This window comes from Ylistrum balloti, unplaced genomic scaffold (genome assembly GCF_031769215.1).
Source record: "Ylistrum balloti isolate Yb309-2 unplaced genomic scaffold, AGI_CSIRO_Ybal_v1 Utg369980, whole genome shotgun sequence".
Classification (NCBI taxonomy): Eukaryota; Metazoa; Mollusca; class Bivalvia; order Pectinida; family Pectinidae; genus Ylistrum; species Ylistrum balloti.
In genome coordinates, this window is record NW_026782068.1 from 467770 (window position 1) to 485150 (window position 17381).

General features: G+C 33.6%; 1 protein-coding gene across 1 annotated transcript; it reads left to right on the top strand.

Annotated features, from left to right (window-relative positions):
- The first annotated feature begins 188 nt into the window (after positions 1–188).
- LOC132547828 (intraflagellar transport protein 57 homolog) lies at positions 189–11501 on the top strand. The gene is made up of 11 exons (XM_060211630.1): positions 189–235; positions 647–835; positions 1504–1612; positions 1753–1806; positions 2239–2357; positions 2558–2651; positions 6989–7072; positions 8092–8214; positions 8641–8907; positions 9214–9280; positions 10136–11501. Exons 2-11 carry the CDS (start codon positions 678–680, stop codon positions 10321–10323), a joined length of 1263 nt encoding a protein of 420 aa, XP_060067613.1. The 5' UTR covers positions 189–235; positions 647–677; the 3' UTR covers positions 10324–11501.
- The last annotated feature ends 5880 nt before the right edge of the window (positions 11502–17381 follow it).

Below are 17381 nucleotides of genomic sequence, written 5' to 3' on the forward strand. Positions count from 1 at the left end.
TATAAATAGTTTCCATCAACAACGGATTTATTTCGTTTCAAAGTTAAAAGGGGAAATTGTCTATAACGGAAGTTATGGTGCTTGAAGTTGTAGCGCATGCGTTAGAAATCGGTATCTTCTAAATGTTTTGTAGACAGGGGTGAAGGGTGGTATTGTAAAGCGTAAAATTACGTTGATGACATTCTTTCCAAACGAAAACCAAGGCAAACTTGTGACGGACTGCTTGTGACAGCAGGTAAATATGCTAACATGATTATCGATGATCGTATTGTTGTGGTAACGATATTCATATAAGGACTGTTTCTCATATGTCGTAGATAGATAATTTATTGTTCAATTAAGACGAGTGAAAATGCTAATGTAGGATTAGAAATACAATTTAGCATCTTCCGACAAGCGTTCAATGTCAGATACTTGCTTTACCACAGCACAGGTTTAATATGGAGTATGTACGTGTAAGAATGTAAAATGTTGCCTTGGTAAAATAGTAATTGCATCCAATCTTCTCAAAGAGCGAGAATATTTTGTTCTGTGAAGATAACGTCTGTGTTATGTACATGTATTCAGGATAACCAGTACAAAAGCAAGAGGGAGAGAAGAACATTTAAAAATTATAGATGTCATGTAAACCTAAATAATTTTTCAGGGCTTAACTAGTGTTACTGCCGACATACAGGATGTCGGAGGACAAACGACGTGGGGAAGATGCAGAGGATGGCGGGCCAGGTCTTGTCTACATGCCATTTGTCATCATGGAAGAGTTTCTAGACAAGCTGAGGCTGCTAAATTATGAAAGTGAATTTTCCCGTACACTTAATATGAAACCAATATCAAGGTACATTATGACAAATGCAAAGATATGCCAAATGCAAAGATATGCTTTAGCTCAGTTACAAACTTGTGTTAATACACAACAACAAGATGCACATCTTCCAATTTAATTATTTTCAATATACATTATTTAGTCATATTTAAGTAAACGACACCAATATCATGATAATTAAAGAAAATATAATCACATTTAAAAAAAATCTTAATGTTTTGATACAAAACTAAGACAAAAATGGTAAAGAATGTAAGAACCATTGCCACTTGTCATACTATATGATTTATCATTGTGTACAATTATTACTGAATAATTTTACCTGGAGCACTACATAAAGATTGATTATAAATTGTTGTACAGCCACTAGCCTGACACCAAGTTCTTTAAAGGACTGGCTACATATAGATATTATTTTTTATTGTACCTTATCAGGAAATTTTATCAAATTGTAAAAGTTACCATGGACAAAAGCTCACTGGCTTTCCATACTATTTCAACTATCAATTTCCTACCTATTTAGATGCTTGAGTTTCATTTTAATGATATGCACTAGTATGTGATACAAATTGATTATTCACAGTATAAGATTTAAAGTACTCGCCATAATGTATCATAATTTGATTTATGTGTTTAAAAAAAACGCTGCTCATGCTCTCTGTTTTGAATAATACTTTCAGACATTACTTTGCGATACCAACAAACCCAGGAGAACAGTTCTTCATGTTTACATCACTGTCAGCTTGGTTGCTGAGAAAAGCTGGCAAGAATTTTGAACAACCACAGGAAGTAAGTGTAGAGTCACTCACAAGTGTCAGCTGCCATTCGCTTTTGTAATTTTAGTTATATTTGAAAACAAAAATGGTGAATATTTTTTTCAAACATTTGTTTTGTTGGATGAAATTACAAGAATGTTTTTTGTCATACAGTATGACGATCCCAATGCCACGATATCCAGTATTTTGGAAGAAGTAAGAAAACTTGTAAGTATGTCATATACAGATTCTGAAAAATTGTCCTGTACTCTTCTCACTTCACTATCCAATTGCCTTGATGGTCATTTGTCTGATGAAGGAAGTCAAATGTACCACTGGAAGTCACCAAATTATAACACCTTAATTTCTAACCATGTTCTGTGTTATATAAATATCTGTTCATGATCCAGTAGCCAATACATGTATACTTACGTAAACTTTATGTACTTATCAACATGTAAAATATGTTCCATCTGAGTGACACGATTATAAATTAAAAAAGAAGAAATCAGCATTGAGAAAAGGGTATCACAATTACCCATCCTTATTGTATTGTTGTCATTCATCTAGGAAAATGGAGCAATGATTTGCATTTTATTTTTTTTGTTCATATATATTGTCAAACATATCAAGACCAATATATTTCTTTGATTTATACAGGGACATCAGATAGACTTCCCTCCTTCTAAGTTAAAACAGGGATGTGGAGAACATGCCATATATGTACTGACACGACTAGCAGATGAGGCCCTCAAATCTACAAATTTCACCTGGGAAAGGTGAGTTGATTTAATGATCTATGGGTGAAAATTCCTGACAGTGATAACATGATTTATCAATAGAATACCTTACAGTGATAACATGATGTTGTAGACCAGAATACCTTACAGTGATAACATAATGTTGTAGACAGAATACCTTACAGTGATAACACGATGTTGTAGACAGACTACCTAACAGTGATAACATGATTTTACAGACCAGAATACCCTACTGAAGAGACAGAGGAAGAAACCGTGATAGAAGATGATGCTGAGCTGACACTTGGGGAAGTGGAGAAAAACTTTTTTCAGGTATGTACTAGTACAAAGGAGAGAAAATTTGACTCAACTCTGTAGTCCATTAGTTTGGCTGATACGTTGAGCTCAGGACCAAGTATTGTCTCTGACTCCTATTGTATACTTCAGAGGACTTAATGGATGATACAGTGAAAAAGTAAAATTATTGATTATTAAGGTGTTTGTATGTTTGAACTAACGATTGTCTGTACAAATGTCAGACACTAAGTTGTGTCTGTCAGTAAGTTGTTTGAGTGTTTGAGCTAACGATTGGCTGTACAAGTATTGACTGGTACAATGTCATAATGTTGGTCGGTAAAATGTTTATTTGGTATGTAACTAATGATTGACTGATCAAGCATTGGTCAGTAAGATGTTTGAATGCTTTACTACATGTGTCAGTCAGTACGATGTCTGTATGTTTAAAATGATGATTGACTGATCGGCTGTACAATATTGGGAGATGTTTTGTGTGTTTGATCTAACAATTGCCTGTACCACATGATCCATGAGTACGATGTTGTTAAATTTGATTTAACACTTTACAGTATATGCAGCGTTCGGTGGGTATATCATCACCATTAATAACTGTTATTCTTCCCGTAAATTTTCATTCATAATAGAAAACAATTGAAGTAAAATTTACAGTGTTGTCCCATCAATTTTCCTCTATGGAAACAGAAGCAATGTTTTGTAAAGGACTTTTATGTTTTGAAATGTAAAGGGAGATAACTTTTGTTACCTCATGATGTTGATAAGTTTACAGTTCAAATTCAGTTAGATTGCAGTTATTTAAAAGTATATATTAAAGTAAAACGATGTTTTCTCCAGATATAGATATGAATTTTACACATAGAAAAACAAAACCGTTCTGACACATTATAACTGTACTAATAATAATATGATTACACTTTCATAGTCCGTGTTTCATGATGTTTCTGCAGTTTACAAATTTATAAATAAAAGAGTTAATTTTTGTCGTCTTTTTATAAATAAAAACGAAAACTTCTATTTTCATGTAGCTCCAAATTAGAGGTAGCCAAGGTGGCTTTCTTAAGAGGTTGATTAACTTAAGATATGTGTACTAGGTACCTATCACATACTGCTGTTTAGATTATCACTTAAGATTGATATTTTGGTCATTTATAAAATTAAATTAGAATAAAAAAGCATTCACAAATAAATTCATAAATAGTTGTTAGATTGAGAGTAGAATGTTTTGCTTTTTGTTTTTTTGTGTTTTTTTTTTTTGGTAACTGAAAAAGGAAATTCTTTATAAAATATTATCCATATGGTATGACGAGTTTAGGTGTGGCTGTTAAACTGGTCGTCATTAGTTTTAGGTTACCATGGTAACCTGACATATATGTTTTCCCATTTTGTTCCATTATTTGCAGTTTTACCCAATGTTTGATTCTACTAAAGGGACTTTTTTTTGGCAAAAAGCATGAAATATTCATTTTCTGTGTTTTATTCTCAAGGCTATCATGCGTCTTGGTCTTATTCTAATGGTTGCAATATCCTAATATAGAGTGAACAACATCTATATCAAGTATCATTTCTGTTAAAATAGAAATAATTAAAGAAGTTATACATATGTTTTACAATAAAAACATATTATCATGACGCAACAAAAATAGAACTCCTGGAGAAATTAAACATGTTCAACGTGATTGTTTCTGTTTTTTGCTGAAATAACTGGACTATTTACATTAGAAGAAAAACATATTAATATCATGAGGTAACAATGAAAATTAATTGATGAGTGAACTTTTATCAAATTCTGCTAAATTGATGCAAAATCTATGGGATGAATATATAGTAGTAATTTGTCTCTTATAACTAAACTTATATATAATGAACCATGTAGTATATATTATATGTAGATATTTGTCTATTAACATGAAACTAGTCCATTACCTTATTTGTCTTGTAATAAGCCCGGGCCAAGTGATAAACCCACTCATATTGATAATGGTACATGTATAATTAAAATCATTATGGTACTGACAATTCATCATCCCTCTTGTTGAGAAATGAATCCATCCATTTTGGTAAATTTTTGGTATAACTAAAATTATTATACTGTAGACAACTTGATTCAGTAACAAGCCCATGTCTGGTAAAAAGCCCACTAATATGTTCAATTGTAAAGTGCTTAAATAAACAATTTTTTGACAATAAGTTCTCTATTTTTTAGCAGAATTACAGACAGATGTTGACAGTTTCATGTCCTTACTGGTCTGGTAATAAGCCCGTCCTTTTGTATGCCTGTTTGGAAGAATTAGAATTAAAAACCAATGCCACTTTTGTCGTTCAGAAATAGAAATATCCCTCCCACCACCACCATCACCACCACCACCACCATTTCTGACTTTGAGTCAATTTGTATGTTGGGTCAGTTGAGCTTATTACAGGATAGATATGGTATTCTATCTCTGATTTTCATTTGTGTTTTTTTCTTTTCTCAAATATGACATTTTTTATGTATATATATCAATTGTTGTACAAAAAAAACCTGAGATATAATTTCTTTCATCATTATCAATCATATATATCTGATTGTGTTGATATTTTCCCTGTTGTCTAATTATACATTTGTTTTGATAGCTTTAGTTACTTATTCTCTGTGTAGTCTTTTTATGCTGGTGTTTTTTTTAATACCCTATTTTCTTGTCTGAGAGAAAAACTGGAAAAATGTATGCTGAAAAAATATTTACCAAAATAATATTAACAGAAATTTTTTGATAGTCAAAAACCAAAAAATGAAAACTGTTCATATAAATTATTCAATTTTTTTTTTTTTCAATTTGTGGACTTCTTCCTGTAAGAGCACTATTGAACTTTCGGTGATGGTAACACAAATTGTTATGTTTACATCAGCAGTGTTTTTTAAGAGCAAAATGCAGTGTGTTTTACGTTATATTAAAAATACAATAGATTTTGTGTTAATTTTTTAGTTAAATGAGAAACACAATTCATTTATTGTTCATGTATTATTATGTCACAGTAAAATATTTCATGTGATGTAGTTGAATAATGTTAGTTTGTAGTCTTTGAAATAAACTAACTTAATTACTGACAGTCAATGCTTTAGATGTAATTTTCACTTAGGATTGCATTTAGTTCACATTAATAAGCTTTATTATATATTTGAAAAAAAACCATTTTTACTGTTGGTGTATTTTACACCACTCTGATCAACAAACATTACATATGTCACCTTCAGATTAGCTGTTTTGTATTTCACTTGTCTCATGTTGAAAAAGTTTATATAACAACCAAAATAGTTTATACAGTAGTACTGGATTTCCATTTGAATCTAAGGAAGATTTTTTTTTATCATTTCCCATGTGAGTTTAAATATTTTGTAGATGCAATCTGGTTAGGTCAGATATTGTAAAAATATATTTCTCAGAGATAGTATTTTTATTTACATTCAATATTGATAAATATACTTAAAGTTGTTCATTGGGTTATAACCGGATAATGATTCCAGCTTTGATACATTCATTATGTTACACACTATGTTACATACTTATTTAAAGTGAATATTTATACTGTAAATATCAACAATAATTAAATTGTGAATTTTTACATCAATGATGATGTAAATATTTCTTGATAATATTTACTTATCACACACACCTTGATTTAATATCAGAAGGGGGTTAATATATTAACACTTCTCCATCCGTCCATCAGACCATTCATCACCTTTTTGATCCTTACCTACATACAATATGTTGAGGTCTGTTTGGCCGATTTATCTCAGAAGTCATCTGTTGAGTTGAGCCAACGTTTTCTTGAAGAAAGTGCTTGGTTTGGATGGTTTTTCAGGTCTGGAGGTCAAAAGTCAAGGTCACTGTAAATATAGTTAGAAAGCTTTTCAAATTCTATATTTGCCAATTTATTCTCCAGCATAATTTTTTGCTTCTTTACAATAAGTGATTGCTTGAGATTAGTTTTCAGGTCCAAAGGTCATGGTCACTGTTACTTTAAATAGAAAATTTGCTTTGACTCAAGATCTGTTGAGTCTAGTGCACTCAGACATCATCCAATGCTTCATCAGATAAAAGGCTTTCTTGTGCTTGTTTTTTAGGATTACAATATACATCCAGCACTCCTTGTGAAATCTGATAATTGTGTTTTTTATCATAAACCTATGTTAGATATGAGCTAATATATCACGATTCTACTGTGTAATCTATTGGTGAAATACAAAAAACACAGAACAGAGGGATTGCTTTTGCTTGACCAATGCCTTGTTCAGCTGTGAAATGTAACAGTGCCTGTATATAAACAAATGTAAATATCAATTTAGTTTGTATTTTATTCTATTTGTATTTTAGCAACATGGTGATGATGAAGATGAATTTGAGGAGGAAGAACAGATCATGGATTTAGAAGGACTGAAACGCCTCGGCCAGAGTAAGGTTGGTACATCAGGATATTTTATGTGTGCTATTTTTCTGAGTTGGAACAAAGTGTGACCGACCATGTCTGTCCATTGCGTTCCATGATGATCTGTCCTGTCCCGTTTCGTATTACATCATGAGAACCTCTCAATAGATTTGTTTCATATTTACTTCATACCATCAAGTTCTACACCATATCATATTAAGATGGTCATTAGTCAAAGTGTCAAAGGTCACATTTTAGATATTCTGCTAATTCATAAAACAGTAATACTGATGCACATGGATGGAGATATTCATGTCTTGCAGAGACGTTTTTAGTTTTGTATTGTAACAATATGGTAGCAGGCAAGATAATCTCAGATAGAATTTTTCAGAATAAAATATATACAAATTTGGGTTTATATCATAATTTCATATAAGTTTCCATACATTTGAGATTTATTTGGATTTTTCTCAGATTACATTTGTAGGATCTCTTTTGTCCTTAGTTGTGTCCATTTGATTTTGGGATTGATTAGGAAAACAAAAATAGCAGACAGATGACCATATTGGACTTAGCAGTTAAAGATTGTTTTTATATTGCTTTTTCTTTAGAAAAGATTTTAACTTTCATATTATTAAGGGCAAAAATAGAGTAAAAACTAGAAAGGAAGGAAAAAAGATTTAACTTTTAAAAGACAAATAATGGGTATACAATGATATATGGGTACCAAAATCCCATTGGGATCACTTGTTCATATTACCAAATGGCTGGGGATGTAAAATGAAAAAAATCATATATCTTATATGAATTGGAAATGAATGTGAGATTCTGTTTATCACACAAATTAGAAATCTTTGCAAACATGAAAATATCATATATGACTGATACCAATTCTAAACTCGAAGTAATCTCAGTGTATATCACTTTGTTTTTGTAACTTCATACTGGAAAAACCTTCAGTCAATTATAACTCTGATGATGAAAACTGTTACCTGCATGTTGTAAAATGTTGAAAACTTTGTATTAAATTGAATTGGTCTTATCTCTACAGCAAACAAATGAGACTACCAAACCAGACGATATTCTTGAGTCAACAACAGATGCTGCTGACTGGAAACTCGAGGTTGAGCGTGTACAACCACAACTTAAGGTCACAATACGTACAGACAATAAGGTTAGTAGATGCTTGGACACTCACAACTAAAGGAAATAATTCATACAGACAGTATGGTTAGTTTACATTGGGGTCAGTCACAACTAAATGTCACAACATATAGACAATAAGGTTAGTTCATGTTAAGGACAGTTACAACTAAATGTCACAACATACAGACAATACGGTTAGTTTAGGTTGGGGTCAGTTACAACAAAATCTCATAACATACAGACAATAAGGTTAGTTTAGGTTGGGGTCAGTTACAACAAAATGTCACAACATACAGACAATAAGGTTAGTTTATGTTAGGGACAGTCACAACATACAGACAATAAGGTTAGTTTATCATCTTATTGTTTCAAATCATTATTTACAATGTAACAAGCAATTGTAGGAAGAATTTCTTCTAAATTTTTTCGTTTATTGTATTATTTCATTCTACAGGATTGGCGAGTGCACGTAGAACAGATGCATCAACACAAAGAGGGTATAGAATCTTCACTGACAGAGACAAAGTCCTACCTAGACAAACTCCATGATGAAATCACACGCACCATGGAAAAAATCGGTAGCCGTGAAAAGTACATCAATAATCAGCTGGAGCATTTGCTGGCTCAGTTTAGGGCAGAACAGGAACAATTATCCGAGACAAAGGAGCGGTATAGACAAGCTAGTGGGGGTGTCACAGAGAGATCGAGAATGTTAGCAGAGGTAAGGATTGTCTTCCTTTGTTTCAGTCACTGAAAGATAAATAAATGTAGTTTAAAGTTGGAATTGAGATCAGTGTTGTTAGTAATGATGAGGATTGTCTCCCTTTGTATTAAGCAAAGTGAGATAAAAGTATAAAACCAGTGTTTATTCTCTCATTTTGATACAGTCACAAGAATGCCAACAGAGATTTATGAAGTAGTGTCACAAGTGTAGCATGTTAGATGTATTTATTCCATGCATTACCTTTTGTTATATGTTTGTTGTCAGCTTATTATCAACCTGTTAAACTCTGATTTTAACTTTCAGGTGTCTGAGGAGCTTGAACAGATCAAACAGGATATGGAGGAGAGGGGCAGTAGTATGACAGATGGAGGTAAGTTCTTCTCTGTCAACCTGTTTGTCAAGCATTTGGTCGACCATCATCAGATATACAAATCACCCGGCATCCTCTATCCATCCATTTGTCTTTGTAAAGTCTGATTTTCTGTGAACCATCATCAGATGATGAATTGTTCTAATCACCTTGCATCTTCTTTTCTTCCATTTATGTTTGTAAAGTCTACTTTACAGTCCAGCATCATCAGATAGTGAATTGGTCCTATCACCCGGTGTTGTCCATCCATACATCCAACAGTCTGTCATTGATCAATTCTTGTTGTCACTATTTCTGGAAAAGCACTTGCTGTGTGAAATCTGGTTTGGTTATTTCTTTTAAGTTCTCCTAATCATGATAAAAACACATGAGGTAATAAAATTTCAATATGATTATCAAATTGAATATAACTATTCAGAAGCTAGCGCTAATTAAAGCAGACATATTCTTTTTTTCATTCAATGAAGTAATCAGATATTCTACTCATGCTTTTGTCACTGTTTTATGGTGATGATGCCATGAATCTTAGTTTAACGGTTTTGTGAAACAAGAAGTCAGGTCACATTTGGGGTCCAATTTAAAATTAGTGGAAAAGTGCTTGATTATGATAACACAAGGTCAAGGGTCAACTTTTGTAATGGACACATGTTTTATGTATTCAAAACTCTGTGAACTCACAAAATGTCATTGGGGTCAAGGTCATATTGACATAAATGTCATAGGTCGAGGTGATAGTTGGGTGTTTCTTACCTGACAGTAGACTTACAGGATCAGCTATACAGTTTCAGTGCTTGCTAACAAGTCTGTGTTCTAGCATATACTTACAGAAAACAAAAATTTGGTTCTTTTTGACAGCTCCCCTGGTGAAGATCAAACAGGCCATACAGCAGCTGAAGAAAGAGAATATGCAAATGGAGATCAGGATAGGTGTAGTGGAGCATGTTTTATTACAGGCCAAACTAAAGGACAAGACATCACAAAACAAACAAGTCCACAGCAACGCCACAGCCAATCAGGATAAGTTTGACTACAGTGCTTACTAGCCAATCAGAACACTTGTTACATCAGACGTCACAGATTTCTAGTAGAGCAGTTTTAATGCAGCCAGATTGAAGATGGTTTCACAACCCATTACAAAAATATCAGGAATACCAAAAAGTGTACAGCAGCTTTTGTTTTGATGAAAATGCATTTGAAATCTAACCAATCCAAGCTTGTGTTGTGTTTATCTGGGTACATGTCAGCCAATCAGAACATGCATATCAATGACATAGTCTAAAAATATATCTTTTGAAAATTCATTCTTCTGTAATAACATACACTATGATACAAAATATTTTTATTTCGTTCATAAAAACATATAAATTGTGAAATTTAAAATTAACGAAACTTTACTGTACATAGGTAACCTTCAGTAGCAGCTCTGATCTGACTGTCCTAGGAGAAGCAGTAGTGTTGTTTAGTATGGGTGATACTGATGTGTTTTGTGAGAGAGTATGATTGGTGTGAGAATGTGTAGACAATATTAAGTGTATTGATTCCTCAGGAATCCTGTGATAATAATATGGTCTTTACATGTAAGTCCGTCCAACATTCCGATACTACATTGTTATATCAGCATTTTGTATTGTTAATGTATATTTGATATCTTAAATGAGATAAAAACATATTTTTTTCTGAATAAAGTGTAGAGATCAGATCAGTGTATAGGTAAACTATAAGTAATTTTTTTACCTACAGTACATTGGTATGTGCTATTTTGACATAACCTACCACTAAACTGTGTTATTGCAGAATGATCTACTAGGAGAAATATGATCCTGATAGAATATGATGTATTGTTGTATTTTGACGTGAATCTCCTTCTGAAAAGAACCCAGCTCTAGATTATGTATAATATGATTTAAAAAGAAGACTTTTTAATTAATAATTCAATTGATAACTAATTGCGAATGCCATGAAATAGTATGTACACCTGATAGAGAATAGAAAATAGATGCATGCAAACTCAGACAATTTTCTCAAATTACTGTTTTATTGTGAAGTGTAGCATACACCCTTAAATCTTACATTTGTGCTGAATTTTCTCTTCATACTTTATTTATTGATGACATTCATAAATGAGAAATTTTTGTTTTTTTCTTTTACACTTTGAAATGTCTATTTTATCTTGTCAAATGATCTGTTTGGATCTTTCAATAAATGAAGGATGGAACTTGTGGTGTATTGTTTGTGTTTTGTTTTAATATTTATCACACTTTGATCGTATGGAGAAATCATTGATGCATAAGATAAAAATAGACCAGTATTCCCAGTGTTAAGGATGCTGTGCTACAAGGTTTCTTTAATTACACTTAGTTGTAATGGAATTTAGTGAATATTGCTGTCTAATATTCATACTCATACTTTCATCAGTGACGCTGTGAGTTTTATTTGAGGGATACTCTTGATTCTTTAAAGATTGGTTTTGACTATTAGAAACAATGAACAAAAAATATATTCCACTGTACATTATAATTGAAAGAAGGGGAAAAAACATTGTTCATTCATGTTCTGATAAATGCATCCTTCATGCTTCAAGTCGGTTAGAAAATTTACATTTAAACAATGGATGACAAATACATATGCTGTAGTCACAGAGTTTTCCTTTAAATCTGTCATGAGGTTATGTTTCATAAAAGATTTATGAAATAAGACTGAAAAAAAATTGCCATTTTAGTGAACCTCTGACTCCAAAAAACCCCAAAAAGTTTCATTTTTAGCTCGACTGGATCAAAGGGCAAAGTGAGCCTATGGCATACCCAGTCATTCATTGTCATTGTCTGTGGGTCAACTTTTTTTAACAAATCAGTGCTAGTCATGAATGACTGAGGGGATATTGAAAAAGTTTGGAGGAAAAAGAACATATTTTGTATAAATGGTAAGTCTTTGCCCTAACTTTACAAGTTCTTTTAAATCCTACTCCTCTTGTAGGAATAATCGGCCTTCTGGGTTTGGACAGATAGGGTCCAAAGGGTTAAATAATGCAAATTCTCTCATACTCTTTTTCAGCTGGAATGATTAAATTTTATCTAAATTCAATCTGAAGCGTCCTTTGTTGATGACAACTTTTTTATTAACTGCATCTAACCCCATTAGGCATAGGTGTGGAGCCAAATAGAGAAAATAGATACAAGTGTTTCAAATACTTTAAATTAAATGAAACAATATCAGCGAACTTAACCAGGTGTGCAAGAAATACCCTGTGGGCCTCTTGTTATGATCTAGAGGCTCTCAAAGATGACAATTCAAAGAAAAAGGAAAAGGTTGAACTGACCAAATACATCCTGTTAAGTAACCTACCAAATGTGTCTGATTTTATGTACTGTGAACACTGGATACATTTGCATTCTTGCTGTAAACAAATCACATAACGACAGCAAGACAATAAAACAAGAGGCCAAGACTGACCAACAGTACTATATCTGTGCATATTTTTCACAGTAGATGCTTAAAGCAATATGACAAATTACTCCATATGGGTTCTGTCCCTTAGTAGTCAGCCCCCCTCATCTGTGCAATATAGAATTGAAACTTTCTTATGATGTTTCCAGTTAAAGATAATTGATAGCTTTCTTTTAAATCAAGGCAAGATTATTATTATTATCATTATTACATTCTTAACCGCCCGTCAACACAAAAAGTCATTAGGCCATCAAACGGTAAAACACACAGCGATCCAAAAGGAAATAGCATTAAACAAACCAAAAGGTAAAAGACAAATGTTAAAAATCTTAAATGGGTATGTTGACACAAAAGATTAAAATCGTACGTCATAGTCTACTATATAGACCAACATATTCCAGGTAATGTAGAATTTAACAAATGTCAATAGTTTCAAAAGAGGATATTAGACATGAAATATTACGATAAAACATTCTCGAATAGACAGAAGGTCAATGCAGTCCAATAAAAAATGGTTGACGGTGAATGGCTCATCACATCCTATGCACCGAGGATTATCTTCGCCTTTCAACATTTATGAATGTGTAAGGTATGTATGACCCATCCGAAGACGGGCAAGGACAACTTCGTCTCGGTGGTTGTCTCTATAGCATGGAGACCATTCACCGATAACAGGTTTAACGGAGTGCAATTTGTTATTGGTATAGGTATTCCAATCCTGCCACTGAGCTTTTAAAATTTGTTTTATAAACGGTTTAAAATCGGTAAAACGAAGTTTAAAAACAACAGGTGGTAGCGATAAAGCTTCCTTAGCGGCACGATCTGCTTTTTCATTGCCTGGTATTCCCTTGTGCACAGGAACCCAGCAAAAAGCAATACGAAAGTTAAAGGCAAGTTCATGACATAGTATTAATGTATTACGAATGCAAATACTTTCGATATTTCTATTGCTAAGACTTTGTAGAACAGAAAGAGAGTCTAAATGGATAACAGCTCTCATTACTTTGTTTCTTTGAATATATTCAAGAGCGAGGTAGACAGCACGCGCTTCTCGAGAATATTGAGGCGTTGTTCGGTAGCCAGAATCCATAGGTTTCATCTTGTGTAACCATGGCCGCAGCAACCTTATCATTATCTTTTGAACCATCAGTATATAATTTTAGAAATGTTTTATATTTTAATTGCAATTTTGAAAAGGACGAATGAAAGGTGTAACTGTCTGTGTCAGATTTAACCATTTCATGAAGTGAAAAGTCAACTTCAGGTAAATTCAAGAGCAAGGGTGAAATTTCTATCGTTCCAAATGACTGAATTTTGTCAACATCAAAATTTGTTTTTTGTAAAAGAATACCAAATGATGGAACGGTTTTTGGTTTGCCTTGAAAAATGTTTTATATTTTGGATCAAATACATGGGGAAAAGCAGGATTTGAAATATTCGACCACAGCTGAATGGTGTATTGCAAAGCCAATTTATTTCGATGGCTTTATAGTGACGGTTCGTTAGCCTCTAATTCAAAGTTTTGTATATATCTATACATATTGTGTTAACGCCCGTCGTTAACTCTAAAAATCTGCTGTTTTTCGATGGTATTCATATACTTAGATCGATAGCAAGTCATCGACATAAAGAGCGCCCTGCATTGAAGGGGATAATGTTTTGACAATACTATTAATTTTAAGTACAAAAAGTGTAACCTAAAAATTGCTGCCTTGTGGTACACCCATTTCTTGCTGATGAAGATCGGAAAGGGTAGTTCCATTCCGGACTTGAAAAACTCTATCTGATAGAAAATTTGAAATAAAAATTGGTCGATTACCTTTAATACCTTTATCGTGCAGATCTTTCATTATGCCGCATTTCCACGTTGTATTGTAAGCCTTTTCCAAATCGAAGAAAACAGCAACCAAGTGTTCCTTCTTTAGAAAAGCCTCGCGCACAAAGGTTTCAAGTCTAACCAAATGATCGTTGGTACCTCGCTTAGATCTAAAACCGCTTTTAAAAGAAATTGAATGAATTTGCGTTTTTTTGGTAGCGTGTGTCTCCAGTATAGTGACTAAGAATTCCAAACCATATGTAATAGTATTCATCTATCATGAATAGCCACTAGGTTTGTTCTAGTAAAATCACCTAAACTAATAGTATCAAACGTGACTTTAGAAATCGGGTTCACACCAGTGACATCACTAACTTTAGGGATGAGGGCGGACGGCAGTGACATCACTACCTTAAGGGATTGGGGCGGACGACAGTGACATCACTACCTTTAGGGATGAGGGCGGACGGCAGTGACATCACTAACTAAGGGATGAGGGCGGACGGCAGTGACATCACTAACTTTAGGGATGAGGGCGGACGGCAGTGACATCACTAACTTTAGGGATCAGGGCGGACGGCAGTGACATCACTTACTTTAGGGATGAGGGCGGACGGCAGTGACATCACTTACTTAAGGGATGAGGGCGGACGGCAGTGACATCACTACCTTTAGGGATTGGGGTTGACGGCAGTAACATCACTAACTTTAGGGATGAGGGCGGACGGCAGTGACATCACTAACTTTAGGGATGAGGGCGGACAGCAGTGACATCACATTATAATTAGCGATGAGGGCGGACAGCAGTGACATCACTAACTTTAGGGATGAGGGCGCACGGCAGTGACATCACATTATAATTAGGGATGAGGGCGGACGGCAGTGACATCACTACGTTTAGGGATTGAGGACGGACGGCAGTGACATCACTAACTTTACCATCTGTGCTAAATGAGAACATGTCGGTTGTGTGGAAAGATACCATATACTGGTCATAATAAACCTAGTCTGAACATTAAGGTTAATACTGAATCCTTTCAGCTTGATCAATTTTTCTTCCTTGTCAATCACCTACCTGTTTACAGTTTTTAGTTAAATACCAGACAGGAATACTTTGATACTAGATATCATTAAGTTACTTTTCATCGTGAATAAGTTCACAAGGAGCTACGTTTCATCTTTGTATTTATGTATACTCCACATACAGGAAACAAAAAGAATAGTATGTATTGACAGTGGCCACCACAAGGTGACAAGTTCATCAGAAATTATAGGAAACATTTTACTTTTATCAAGATATATACGAGTATTATGAAAATATAGCATTTATGTAATTCTCACGCTTAACATAAAGGTGGGGGTTCGGTAGAACAACGCCGTATAAAAACAGAAATTTGAAATTTTCGAGGTGTATATCAGGTGGGAAGAATAACTGTGGACTTTAATTTTTTTTGTAGATTAAAATGAAAAAAATTAGGGTAAGTTCTTAAATCAAAATGGCGGCGGTGAGGGTACACGTTACCAGCCAATCAGAAGGCTGTATTCATAATGACGTCAATCTCTTAACAGCGAATCAAAAACAAGGTTTATATTAGGCTCTTAAGGGGGTTTACCAAAACAAGTTAGGGATCGATATGAAGGAAAATAGACCTATATGTGTCGCCAGATTAAATAAGCTATACGTATAGCTTGAATTTATCAAGGCATCCATGTATTGTTGATAAATTAACACTTACAATGTTTATTTCGTCAAATATTAAAAATTTCCTTTAAGATACACTTGGCGGAACGTATAAATGAAATATTGGAAAATGAATATCTCTAATAGGAAAGCGATTTGGTGGCACCAATAGTGATAATTACGTCTATTGCCGAACGTTGTCACATTAAAGTTAATCATAGTGATTATTGTTTGTCTTAGATTGCTACCCCTACCGCCGTCACCATAGCAACAGGAATATGTTTGTAATTTTGATAGATGAATAGAAGTAAAATGCTTCGAATTAATGATTGATCTTTGAGGCTGAATTTGATTTTCAATCATGCATTGCATGTATAGGTTTGATATATACTTAATATTATCAACAGCCAGAACAATTTGCGGACGGCCTTCCGGTACATAAATGCTAGTGCGCGTGTTTAATGTGTGATTTTTTGAGGCTCGTGAACTCCCTTGGTCATGGTGTGGGATTTCCTTATATGGAAAACAGATGCAACAGCTGAAATACTTTTTGCGAATGGCTTTGAACCAATGCGTAATGCGAAATGCTGAATGCGAAATTTTTAAAGTGTAAGTAGTTTTACTGATGATAATCGAACTGGATACACGGAGATATAGAGCAGCATCCAAATAACTTCACAATAAGCCTTTTTACATTCAGTATTTTGCACCATGCATTTAGTATAACTGACGAAAAGTAAGTATTCAATTATATAGCATTTCTAATTGTTAATATAAATGACATTGACTTACTTTCATGGTCAAAAGGGTTCAATATGTCAAAATCTTTAAACAAATTCTTCTCAATAACCAAAAGGTCCATGGTAGCGATATTGATATTGAAGAGATACCAACCTACTGTCAAGGTGACAGTGGTCAAATGTTTTGAAATGCGTAAGCAACTTCTTTCAATAACCAAAAGCCAGGGGTCTTGATATTGGGCCTGTAGCATGTATTTTCAACAAGCAATATGTCCAGAGTAATGGTATTTGTGTAGTTCATGTATAGAGATTATGATTTCAAGTTTGCAGAAAATGTACTTATGAATAACCAATGTCTTCTATGAAAGTTGTGGTGTAGCAGAGCAATTCATTTTAGGCCTCTTTCACATACAAGTCAGA

Coding starts and splice junctions, on each gene's coding strand:
- LOC132547828 (XM_060211630.1), top strand. CDS start 678: ATGTCGGAGGACAAACGACGTGGGGAAGATGCAGAGGATGGCGGGCCA. Junction 2,652..6,988: donor TGGAGAAAAACTTTTTTCAG/GTATGTACTAGT, acceptor TTTGTATTTTAG/CAACATGGTGATGATGAAGA. Junction 7,073..8,091: donor AACGCCTCGGCCAGAGTAAG/GTTGGTACATCA, acceptor TTATCTCTACAG/CAAACAAATGAGACTACCAA.